This window comes from Clavelina lepadiformis, chromosome 1 (genome assembly GCF_947623445.1).
Source record: "Clavelina lepadiformis chromosome 1, kaClaLepa1.1, whole genome shotgun sequence".
Classification (NCBI taxonomy): Eukaryota; Metazoa; Chordata; class Ascidiacea; order Aplousobranchia; family Clavelinidae; genus Clavelina; species Clavelina lepadiformis.
In genome coordinates this window covers 14,517,479-14,528,526 of record NC_135240.1, presented here as the reverse complement: position 1 = coordinate 14,528,526, position 11,048 = coordinate 14,517,479, and the positions used below count along the sequence as shown (strand labels likewise).

Here is an 11,048-nt window from a genome sequence, read left to right as displayed (position 1 = left end):
TACCGTTTATTATCCGGTTAACCAGTTAGCTAAAACTTAAATATCCGGATGGTAAATATTATTGATATCCGAACCAACCCTAATTGTGATATTATGACCAAAATTAAGAGTTTGTGAAATTATTATATTAGAAATTAAGATAAAAAGGTTGCTTTGAGCTTACCGTTTATTATCCGGTTAACCAGTTAGCTAAAACTTAAATATCCGGATGGTAAATATTATTGATATCCGAACCAACCCTAATTGTGATATTATGACCAAAATAGTCTGGTCCCAAGGTGGTCATAATAAGCGGAATCAACTATATGTAACCTTTGGTGACCCTTCCAAAACGTATCTAAATTCAGTGTTTTTTATATAAATAATATGACCACCTTGACCAGGGTTTCTCAACCTTGGGCCATGGGGACGTTGTCACTAGTGAGCTATAGTGTAGCAGTAAGGGAAGACGAAGTGAAACGGGACACAAGTTTTTCACGTTGTTGTGCTTGCTGTGCACAAGTGGCAGCATGTGGGTTACTGCACAGTGCACACACAGTAGTGAAGTAGGAAATGCTTTGCAATCTACTTTTTTTTATCAATGTGCAGGGGGCCACAGATTTTGAAGATCACTGTAAGGGGGCCACAAACCATGAAAGATGGAGAACCACTGTTCTAGGCATTTATATCTCAGATTAGGCTACTTCGCTTTTCTCATTTTGTAAATTAGTACTGTAGATTATTTTTCTAAATTTACACTTTAAACTCCAATTATCACAAAAATGTTTTTTCACAATTTATTTTCAGCGGAAGCACTGTACTCTCAATAAAAATGTTAGCTTTTAAACTCATAACTTGATCAGCCTAAGCTGATATAAAGAGTTTGGTCTGTTAAGCATAGTTTAACCCACCCATACAGAAACATTGTGCCTTGCATTTGGAATGGATGTTGACGATTGTTACGCAAAAGTTGTGGGACCTATAGGACGATATCAAATCTTGATATACTCGGTATTAGGGCTGTATGGGGTAAGTGTCAAATTTTTTACAGTGGTACATGGTTCCCATATAAATTCAATCTGTTTCCCTAATAATTGAAAAGTTTAAAAAACTTCGTGGTGCCCCAATCAAAGGAAATAGAAAATAAAGTTAATTTGAATCAAAAAGACTTTAAAATTCAGTATTGAGTGACAATTGTGCCTCTAGCCTTGAGGTAGAACTGTAAGTTGATTCATTACAGAGCAGCCTACAGTATAAAACATTGTTTCCACTTAACTGCAAAAAGCCGAAACGTTTTGATTTTATGCAATGTGTTTATGCTTGTTGTTTTAATTGTGTTGTTGTTTTAATTGTGCCAGTGAACTGGGTTTGTTTTATGTAAACAAAATTTGGTTAATAGAAGACTTATTTATTCGACATGGGAGGAAATATAGTTTCTGTGCAGACTGTACTTTGTTGACCTCTAATATTTCTTTGAATTGGAAGCACTGCTCACCAAAAGAGTTCATTTTACAAACAACATTATGCTTTCTTGCGGTTGGCAGTTATTTACTCTATCTGTTAGTTACATACCTGTGTGGAATGAAAGAGAAAACCATTAAAGTAAACTTGGTTTTTCACGACATTTTCGTTTTGTTATGTACCATAGTTGAGTGTTCCTTGCATATCAGTTGGCATTGTCTTTTTTGGAGCTGATCCATCGGAATTAAGACTTGCCAATAACAGGATACAAAATGACAGCACCTTCCTCATGGAAGTAAGTTATTTAATTTACATTGTGCAAACTGTCAACTGTGCAAACTCTCTTTCGAGACAAAAATGTGAAGTATGACTTATTTACCAGACTCAAAGTCATACTGATATTTCTCATAAGTCGAAATAAGTGTGATGAACAGAACGTACCTCTTACTGTCCTTAAAGCACCAAAAGCCAGGCGATTTAGTTTATTTTTGTGTGACATGTTATTGAAAATCACACGTCAACCTATTTTGCATGTCCTTCGTTGACATTTATCTTCCATTATTGACAACGTAACGATCATGGTTGCTTATGTTTAAAATTGGTTTGTTGTGATTGTGAATATTGATGAAGCTTGTTGCAACCACACCATTTGACTTGCATCCCTTGTTAAAGGTTTTAAAAATTACATCATAGAATGTAATGGTTTATTGACACTTAAAGACAGGCTGTCAAACCAGAACTGAACCTGAACCTGAACCTTTAAACCGATTTGAGTGGATGTTTTTGAGAAACCAAACTGGACCCAGAACCTAGTACGTTAAATTTGCCTGAACCTGATCCAAATAAGACCGAGAAGCATAAACTCGAACCGGAGTCAAACTCCTTGAGTTAATAAAATGCTACTTGGACAATACAAATGAAGGAATTAAAAAAGGGGACTTGCTTGTATGTCTGTAGACACAGTTGTATGTTTTTTTTTTCTGTTTAGGATAAAACAAACGGTTTCAATCTGTTCCAACCTTAGGTTTCTTAAGTTTGCTAAGTTATCAGCTCAAGATCTCATTACCAACAATTTTTATTATTTTGTTTGCAGTGGGGATTGCTGGAAAAGCAATGGATAAGTGATCTTACACAATCTATCTTCTTTGCTGGATTTTTGTTTGGAGTTATAGTGTTTGGTCAGTTGTCAGATCATTTTGGTCGTTATGCTGCCATGGTGACAGGTAAAGAATGTCTGTTAAAAACCGAATCATAGCAGAATCTGGTTAATAACTCTATGGATACATATCACAAATTTAGTTACCTGTTACATTCACTTTACCCTGAGACAAAAATAACTTGTTACATGCTATATTTTGTGTGAGTTTCACTTTTTAATTTTATATATATAGCCACGATAGTTTGACATACTTAAAGTCAAATCTTTCTGCCTTGTTTGTGGAGTTTTAAAGGTGTCAATGACATGCGTGTTACTGACTGATGTCATAATGAGTGCTGGGCACTAGGATCCTCAATTTTAAGCAGTATCCTATTTTTCCTTGAGAGCGATGCTCTTTCAAATTAAAAGTGGAATCACGAGCACACTCTTTTTAAGGGTTATTTGCTCAACGTTTCTTTATTTGCGCAGCGCGCTGCTAATAATGCAATAGTTTAATTTGCTTCACGTTGACATTATTTTTTAATTGAACTAACATGTACTGTACTTTGAAAGTGAAAAATATCAAAATTATGAATGTTGGCATCTACAATTCGGAAGGTTCTTTTACTCTAGTTGTCTCCAAGTCATTTGTGGTGTAACCAAAACAAGACTCTTTAATGTAAGATTCCATGAAAAATCGTAATATTTACAAGAAATAATGTTAAGCATTTATCAGACTCCAGTTAAAAACCCGTTTTACAATGCAAATTTGCTACATACGAATGTGATTGGCTTTTGAAACTGCACTGGAGTGAAAGTATTTATTAATTTCCAAAAAGAGAGGGAGTGTGAGCAGGAAAACAGGCATGCTTTTCTGGGACTGCAGAACTCACTATCGCCCAACGAGAATTCTGCGATCCCAATCTAAGAACTTCCTACAAGTCCCGTTGTGTTGGACCGCGATGTACGGCGACAAAATGTTTCCCGCAGCTTCTTCCAGGGCGTGAAACACTCTACCGTAGGATGTGTGCAATGCGAACAGCTTCAATGCTTTCAAAAATTAACTGAAAACATACCTCTTTCACTGTGGTTATCAGCCCTGAACTTTTTATCTACGCCAGCTTATTATCGCTGATTTACTGACCTTTTATTTATGATATACTGTGCTCTTAGAACTATTATCTATGCTGCATATATTATAAGCACCTTTGAGCAGCTTTTTTGTACCAAAACATGACGCTATATAAATATTATTAATATTACCATCATAAGTTCAGTTTTCAGTGCATCTCATAACATCTGTCAACTTCAAGGTGAATGCAAGCCTATAATGCTTGTAAAGCTGCCAATAGATGTACACTAGAAAGGGAAGCGGTTTCATCAGAAATATATGTTGCTGATTGTGTGAACAACTCGAACACTGTTCTTAGAGACTAAGAGTTTTATGAAAGTCTGTTTTTAGTAGTTCTACGATTCTGCAGCATTTTTATAGTTCAGTTCCTACCAATCTATGCATGTAGGGTTTAGGGTAGGGTGCTTGTCAAAAATTGGAATTTGTCTAATCGCAGCGTTGCTGCTTTGCAGACTTGGAAACTCACAAACAGTGTTGCTGTGCTTACAAAGTTTGGCACTTATGTGCCTGTCAGAATGTTACTGGTAATCAAAGTTTACACTTCTACTATTTCATTGGAAAAATCGTGTGTTGAAAGCTATTTTTCATTTTTTGTTGTTGAGCTTAAATGTTATAACATACTAACCTAAATCTACCTTCTAATCTAAATATAACTCCAATAAAACCTTAAATGGCTAAAATCAACTTTTTGTATACCATTTCTCCTAACCTAACCACCTATCTTTAACAACAGACTGCTTGACCAACTGACAGTGAAATAGTAACTTCGTAAAACACTTTTTTTCAAGTTAAATATGCACTATTAATTAGACACTATTCATTTATTTGTAATCTTGGCTATATTTTTTACTTTTTCAGTCACTTTTTTGCATGCTGCTTTGTAAACTTGTTGCTTAAAGTTACCTTTAAGAAAACTCAGCTTCTGGTTTAATGTGTTAATGTTTTGTTTTGTTTCAACAGGATACTGGCTTTTTTTGCCAACTTGCTTTTTATCTTCTTTTTCGACAAGCTGGCAAATGTTTGCCACATTCAGGTTTTTTACTGGATTTTTGGGCGGTGGCGTTACACTTGTGCAATATATTTATTTGCAAGAAATTGTTGGCCAATCATGGTGGGCTCTTACTGGTACGTTTCTATGTCACAGTTATATATTTTCTGTAGTGTTTATTAATAATTATCAGCCCAATTTCGAAGCTTTCTACTTAATACAACTAAACATGAAAAAGATTTTTAGTATCAACAGCTAAACACTTAAGTGTTGTGCCACTGTAACTTTATTTATCACAAGACTTTTGTTGCACATTTTTCAAATATCACAAAATATTGTAACAAACTTTTTAAACAATAATTAAGTCAAGTAATAGGGTTTGCATACAATTGCAACTAGCATGAACAGTTGCTTTTAGTAAAATGTCACTTGTTTTTGCAGGTTCTATACAGAATTCTTTTTTTGCCTTTGCTCTGGTTCTACTTTGTGTATGTGCATACTATTTACCACAATGGAGGCACTTGCTCCAGCTGGTGACCTACTTACAAATTCCTCCCTTGTTATTCTTGTGGTAAGCAGTTTACATATTTCATTTTGCATTTAAATCAAAAACCTACTCGTAACAAAGTTTATTTGTTGGTTAAATACTCTCTTTTAAAAACATTGTGTAATTTTGGTATATTACAGCTTTCTTTCTGAGTCACCTCGCTGGCTTTACTCAAAAGGAAGGTTGCAAGATGCTGAAAAGGTTTTGATTAAAATTGCTAAAAGAAACGGAGTAAAAAACCCAGGTACTTTTGCCTGACTGCCAGAATTTAGATGAAACTGGATTGCTATGATTAGATATGGCACAGATGTATGTCACTTTGTAAATAGCTTTGACAAGATATGTGTGAATGACCAAAGAGTGTATTAGCTCCGATAATAAATGCTCTTTTTAAGTGTCCTGCTAATTTTAGTATACTTTCTATGTCTAATCTCTATTTTGGGGTTACGTCATAAATTTGCGCTATAACATGTACTTATTCGTTATTTTGGTAGTTTTATCGCTCAAAATCAGAAGCATTGCTGCAAAACCTAAAAAAGTTTACACAATGGTTGATTTGATAAAGCACAAGGAAACTTTAAAACGAATTGGCGTTATGGCTTATATTTGGTAAGAACATGAATACAGAAATTAGGTACTGGTACATAGTAATATAATGTCTGTTTTTTTTATGTTAATGTCTGCATAATTTTTTCTTATATCAATATCTTATATCACTCTAGCTGAAATTATATTTCTAAATTCCATTGACTTGTTTTCATTAATCATTAGAGGCACTGCTGGATGATTTTGTATTTCTAACTTTTATTTCCTATGATTTAGGTTTGTGAACAGTTTGGTATATTATGCACTCACGTTTGCTGCCAATGACATTGGAAGCAATACATATGTAAGTGAGGCCCTTTCTGGACTGATTGAGCTTCCATCGGTTGTGCTCTGTGCAATATTATTAAACAGAAAGTGGTGAGAATATTTTTATTTTATTGTTTTCAGCGTAAAAATGTTTATTGCAAATACTTTTCCTGATTGCCTATTGAAGTAATTTACTCATTTTTTAAAAACAGTGTTTATCCATGTCCATGATGCAGAAATAGATTAATGTTGTCTCAGTAAGTTTTAAAAACTTACACATCTAACTCAAAAAAGAAACAAACTATAAAAGTATTCTTAACAGTTTGCATTGGATCATCAGTCCCCAACCTTTTGTATACCATGGGCCAGTTTCATGCATAGTAATTGTTGTACGGACTGACAAACGTGATTGGAACGTATAAGAATTGAGACAGGCTGTGCAATTAAAACATTTTGTTGTTGTGCTAACTCAACTCCAACCTTACTCTTTTTTATTTTTAAATTTCTCTAAAAATATTCACCAAGCTTTATTTTCTACTTTTAACAACTTGCTTGTTACAAACACTCAGCTTTTGGTAAAAAACATCAATCAACCCAAAACATAATCTTCAGAAATATGATCAGAGAAAGCGGAATTCTGCCAAGGCTGCTCATCTTGCTGCTGTGGACTCATTGTTGGAAATGGAGCATTTTCCTGAACATAGTTTTGTCACCATGCCTTTGTTACAAATAGATTTAAATGACCTTTGGAGCGTTGAGAGATTAATTGTTGTTGCATGTTCAAATTTTACCTTTTTTATATCTGTACTGTCTTAACTTTTAATTAAAGCAAAACAGAGTTGAAAGAAAAAAACAGAAATTTGCAATGTTGAAGCGTTTTAACTATTGCGGCTAACCAAACATGCCTTAAGTAAACGTAGCATGCGACAACTAGGCTAATTCTGTTGCTACACATGTTTTCTTCCATTTTTTTTCTTGACAAAAAGTGAAACTAAAAAACTGAGGCGGTTATGGCCCCGCCCTTAGGATTTATTCTAAAAAATTAACCCTTTAACCTTTTAAAAAAATTAAAATTAATTAAGTTATTCATTGCATCTTGGCCAAGCTACCCAGTACATTTTACCAAAAGATATTACTACTGAATATGCTTTCAGTTTTCACCATAACATGTCGTATTGTAATTGGTAAATCAGTGGTACACGTACACGTTTGAAATTGCATTTAAAACCATTATAGCCGAACTCACATGACAAATAGTAACATTCAAACTGCCTATTATTTTTTTGTATTTGGTAAAAGTGTCATTTTTAATATTTCATGTTACACCTTTGCGGTCCGGCTGCACATTGGCCATGGCCTTGTTCCAGCCCGTGACCCTGTGGTTGGGGACCCTAGCATTAGATTACTAACACTAGTAAGCAATGTGTGTAGTGTATGTACAATCGTGTACCATGAAAAAACAAGTATTTTTTATTTGTATTAGGCTGCAAGCTTCATAAGGTTTTGTTAATTTTTGCTTGATTAATAACTGTATGAATTGTATCGATCTAGGAAAATCTGTATACATTGTTTGTATATTTAGGTGTGGAAGAAAAAGAGCTGTATACTCTTCCATGATTTTAAGTGGGATAGCTTGCCTTGGATTAATTGCATTTAAAACAACTGGTATGTTTGCTTTGTTACTCATCACACATCTAGATAGAATTTAGTTTTATTTGTTCTATGTACCATAAATCCATAATACTGTAATTGCACAAGCCAGTGAAGTAACATAAATATGAGTGTTAGTCAGATTATTTTATTCACTCTTCATCTCATGTTTTGCCACAATTATCTGTTTATTTTTTTCATATTTGACGGTCCATGTTTTACATCCCAATGCTCTGCTGTTGTTATTATATATATATATAACATATACATGAAGACTTTTATTATTATTAAGTGCCACGTTCATACTGTTTAAGAAAGGTATTTTCATACATTGGTTCAACAGTTTCCATTGATGTTTCCAGGATGCGGCACACTTTTTATTTAGCTCTATGTAGATTTTCACATTCCTACCATTTCACTTTTTTCAGTGTTGCACTAGTAATATTTAAGTTTTAGGTTTGACTGATAATAATTTTTGTTTATGTGTGGCTAGTTTGTTAGTTTTACCCACAACATAAATATTAGACAGGTTTTGGATTAGTAAACGTTTTTAATACAGGCTATAAATGGTGATAAAGGTTGCTAAATGCTATTGCTTTGCTTTCAATTATGAAGACTAATTTTCCTTCAACTCAAAGAAAAATAAATCTAGTGATATTCTGTCTAGATCATAAAATATTGTTAACTTTTACTTTGTTTGCCTTTCTATGCTTTTTCGAATTTTGCAATGTAAATAACGGTGGACAATGGTCATTCATTGTGATATCATATTTTATAGCTTTTATTTCATGTTGTTTTGAAACAATTCTGAGGAAGTATACATTATACCTGCATATGATTGTATATGACTAATAAACGTATGATTTGTATATGTTTAAGGCAGATTGCTTATTGAACCCTTTTATATCTATCCAGATAAATCTAGTGGAAAGCTTGCACTTGGGTTGTTTGGAAAACTTACAATCTCCTTCAGCTTCAACACAATATATGTTTATGCACCTGAACTTTATCCTACTTCTGTGCGAAATATTGCTCTGGGTTCACTTTCAATGTTTGCTAGAGTTGGGGGAATCATTGCTTCATTTTCAAAATCTTTGGTACTCACTTTTTAATATACATTTTCTCATAGGTAAAAATATTTTATGCTGTCTAGGTCTCATTGAAATAGTAAATATGGTAAAAAATATTGGGCCAGTTGAGCAGACTTTGCCTTTTTGATGACACACCGTGGTTCTAAACGTTGGCAACAGATTGGTCTGTCTGTGCTTTTATTTTTAATCGAGAGTACATTTTTGTTCTTAATATACAATAAAAGGCTGTTAACTCTAAATTCAAGATAAGTTAATCAGTTACCTAGTAATGAAATCACTGAGTACAGAAATGTTGCGGTAAATTCCATTGACTGTTTCCTTGGTTTTTTAGCATCATAAACGTTAAATTTGTTAATGATTTTTGGTATTTTTTGAAGTTTAGTTTGACAAACAACTTTTTACTATTCAGTTAAATGATGTACAGTGTACATCACACAACCTCACATTTTGCGTTTAAGATTAGGTTTGCAAAGTCTGTTCTAAATCACTTAATTTTTAACTTATCCCATTTGTAGTATTGTGCAATGTGCGTCATACTGGATTACAATTGCTAGATTGTAATGCACAATTTTATTTCAACTATTCCAGATATCTACTAATCCAGTATTGGGATATATATTATTTGGAGTTGCTGGTGTGACAGCCGGATTTCTAACTTTTCTTCTTCCTGAAACATTAGGATCAAAACCACCCGATTCATTTGAAGATTTAGATAAACAGAAACTTACCTTTCCTGCAAGAAAGTTAACAGAAAATATCCCTTTGTCTGCTAAAGGCGTTTTAGGCAAGGATGTCAAAGATGTTCTTGAAAAGGTACTATTGTTGGTGGTATTGTATCTTAATTATTTACATATACAGTACTGTGTATGCAGTACAGATATAGAAGTTATTTTCATAGTTGTAAACATAGTATAATTTTGTTTGAAAAGAGTATCTTAGTTTGTTGTTTAATGTTCAGCAAATGTTGTTGAACAATGAAGATGAAGACACCTTGTGAAAGGGAGTTGCTGTTTACACTGAAATTCGTTCTAGTGGTGAAGTTATCTTTTCAAGTTACTGACTTCTGATCTTATTTTTAACATTGCTTTGCATATTGTTTAGTTACCTTACCATTAATTATTACCATACTAGTATGTTTGACTTGTATGTATTGTTTTATGACTTGGCTTGAATGTTTGCAAAACTTGTTTCAGTAGCTGTGTGTTCACTTATGTAAATGGTATAATATTGCAATCACCACATTATATTGTGTATAATGTCTAAACTCTGCCGTATAGGCTACAACTTAGTGAAAGTGCCCTGTTCCAAAAAAGGTTTGTTTATTCTTGTATATGGCAATCTGCTTATTGTAGCTGTGGCCAAGGAATGCTATAGGATTTTGCAATGTCCAAGTCTGGTACTGTTTATTTTGCTTCTTAGTAACAAATAAACTTGCATTTGCACAATGGTTGTAATATAATCAATTATTCATTGTATTTTTTTGCAACTGCAGTTTTTTCAATCTGGAAGCAAGGTTTGGGCAAATGTTTTCATACTATTATGTACTTGAGTATTGGATTTTCGCAAGCAGGCCAGGTCATAAGAATTCATGTCATAACTCTTTTATGATGTCAGTTCAACTCCATTCTCAACCATGAAATGGTAGCTCTAGCTTGACTGTAAAACAAATGTTTATTAACATAAAAGTAAAACTACAACTGGTTAACTTTACAATGTGCTACATCCACCACTGCAACTGTTTAAAGCCGATGGATTTGAAGTAAAGGACTGTTTTACAGCTTCTATGTCAGTGTCTTATTTACTTTTTAAACGTATACTTGTGCAATACAATATTACCTGTAATATGCCCAATACATTGCGTACAACCGTATACTGTAGATTACTGTAACTTTTTGCAATATGTATAGAGTATAGGGCTATAGGCTATTGTTTACAAGCGAATTATTAATTCAGGTTTTACAAACGCAACAAAAAGTTAAACTTAGGTACTCATTTCGTCTGTTTTACAGATATGTGAATTGAGTATGTGTAGAACCTACTATCCTTGCATCCTTTATGAAATTTGCATGAGTGTAATGTTACAAATGTACGTTTTCTGGCTACTCAGATTACCTCAGTGTTTATTTCATGTAACTCATTCCGTACTTTTACGGTCCGTTAATACTATTTTGTGTCAATAAACTTGTGCTAATTGTCATAATTAGCCCTTA

The 11,048-nt window shown here is 33.5% G+C and overlaps 1 protein-coding gene across 2 annotated transcripts; it reads left to right on the top strand.

The window, feature by feature from the left end:
* The first annotated feature begins 781 nt into the window (after window positions 1–781).
* Window positions 782–11,048, top strand: LOC143453394 (solute carrier family 22 member 15-like). Of its 2 annotated transcripts, XM_076954733.1 has the most exons (12): window positions 782–1,008; window positions 1,628–1,735; window positions 2,534–2,663; window positions 4,671–4,835; window positions 5,140–5,269; window positions 5,386–5,489; window positions 5,740–5,854; window positions 6,068–6,208; window positions 7,680–7,762; window positions 8,663–8,844; window positions 9,427–9,651; window positions 9,797–11,048. In XM_076954733.1, the coding sequence occupies exons 1-12, from the start codon at window positions 922–924 to the stop codon at window positions 9,833–9,835; spliced, it is 1,509 nt and encodes a 502-aa protein (XP_076810848.1). In that variant the 5' UTR covers window positions 782–921; the 3' UTR covers window positions 9,836–11,048. The 2 variants fall into 2 exon arrangements, with proteins under 2 accessions (XP_076810848.1, XP_076810856.1); XM_076954741.1 differs by lacking the exon at window positions 1,628–1,735.

Coding starts and splice junctions, on each gene's coding strand:
- LOC143453394 (XM_076954733.1), top strand. CDS start 922: ATGGATGTTGACGATTGTTACGCAAAAGTTGTGGGACCTATAGGACGA. Junction 1,009..1,627: donor CGGTATTAGGGCTGTATGGG/GTAAGTGTCAAA, acceptor TATGTACCATAG/TTGAGTGTTCCTTGCATATC. Junction 2,664..4,670: donor TTATGCTGCCATGGTGACAG/GTAAAGAATGTC, acceptor TTGTTTCAACAG/GATACTGGCTTTTTTTGCCA.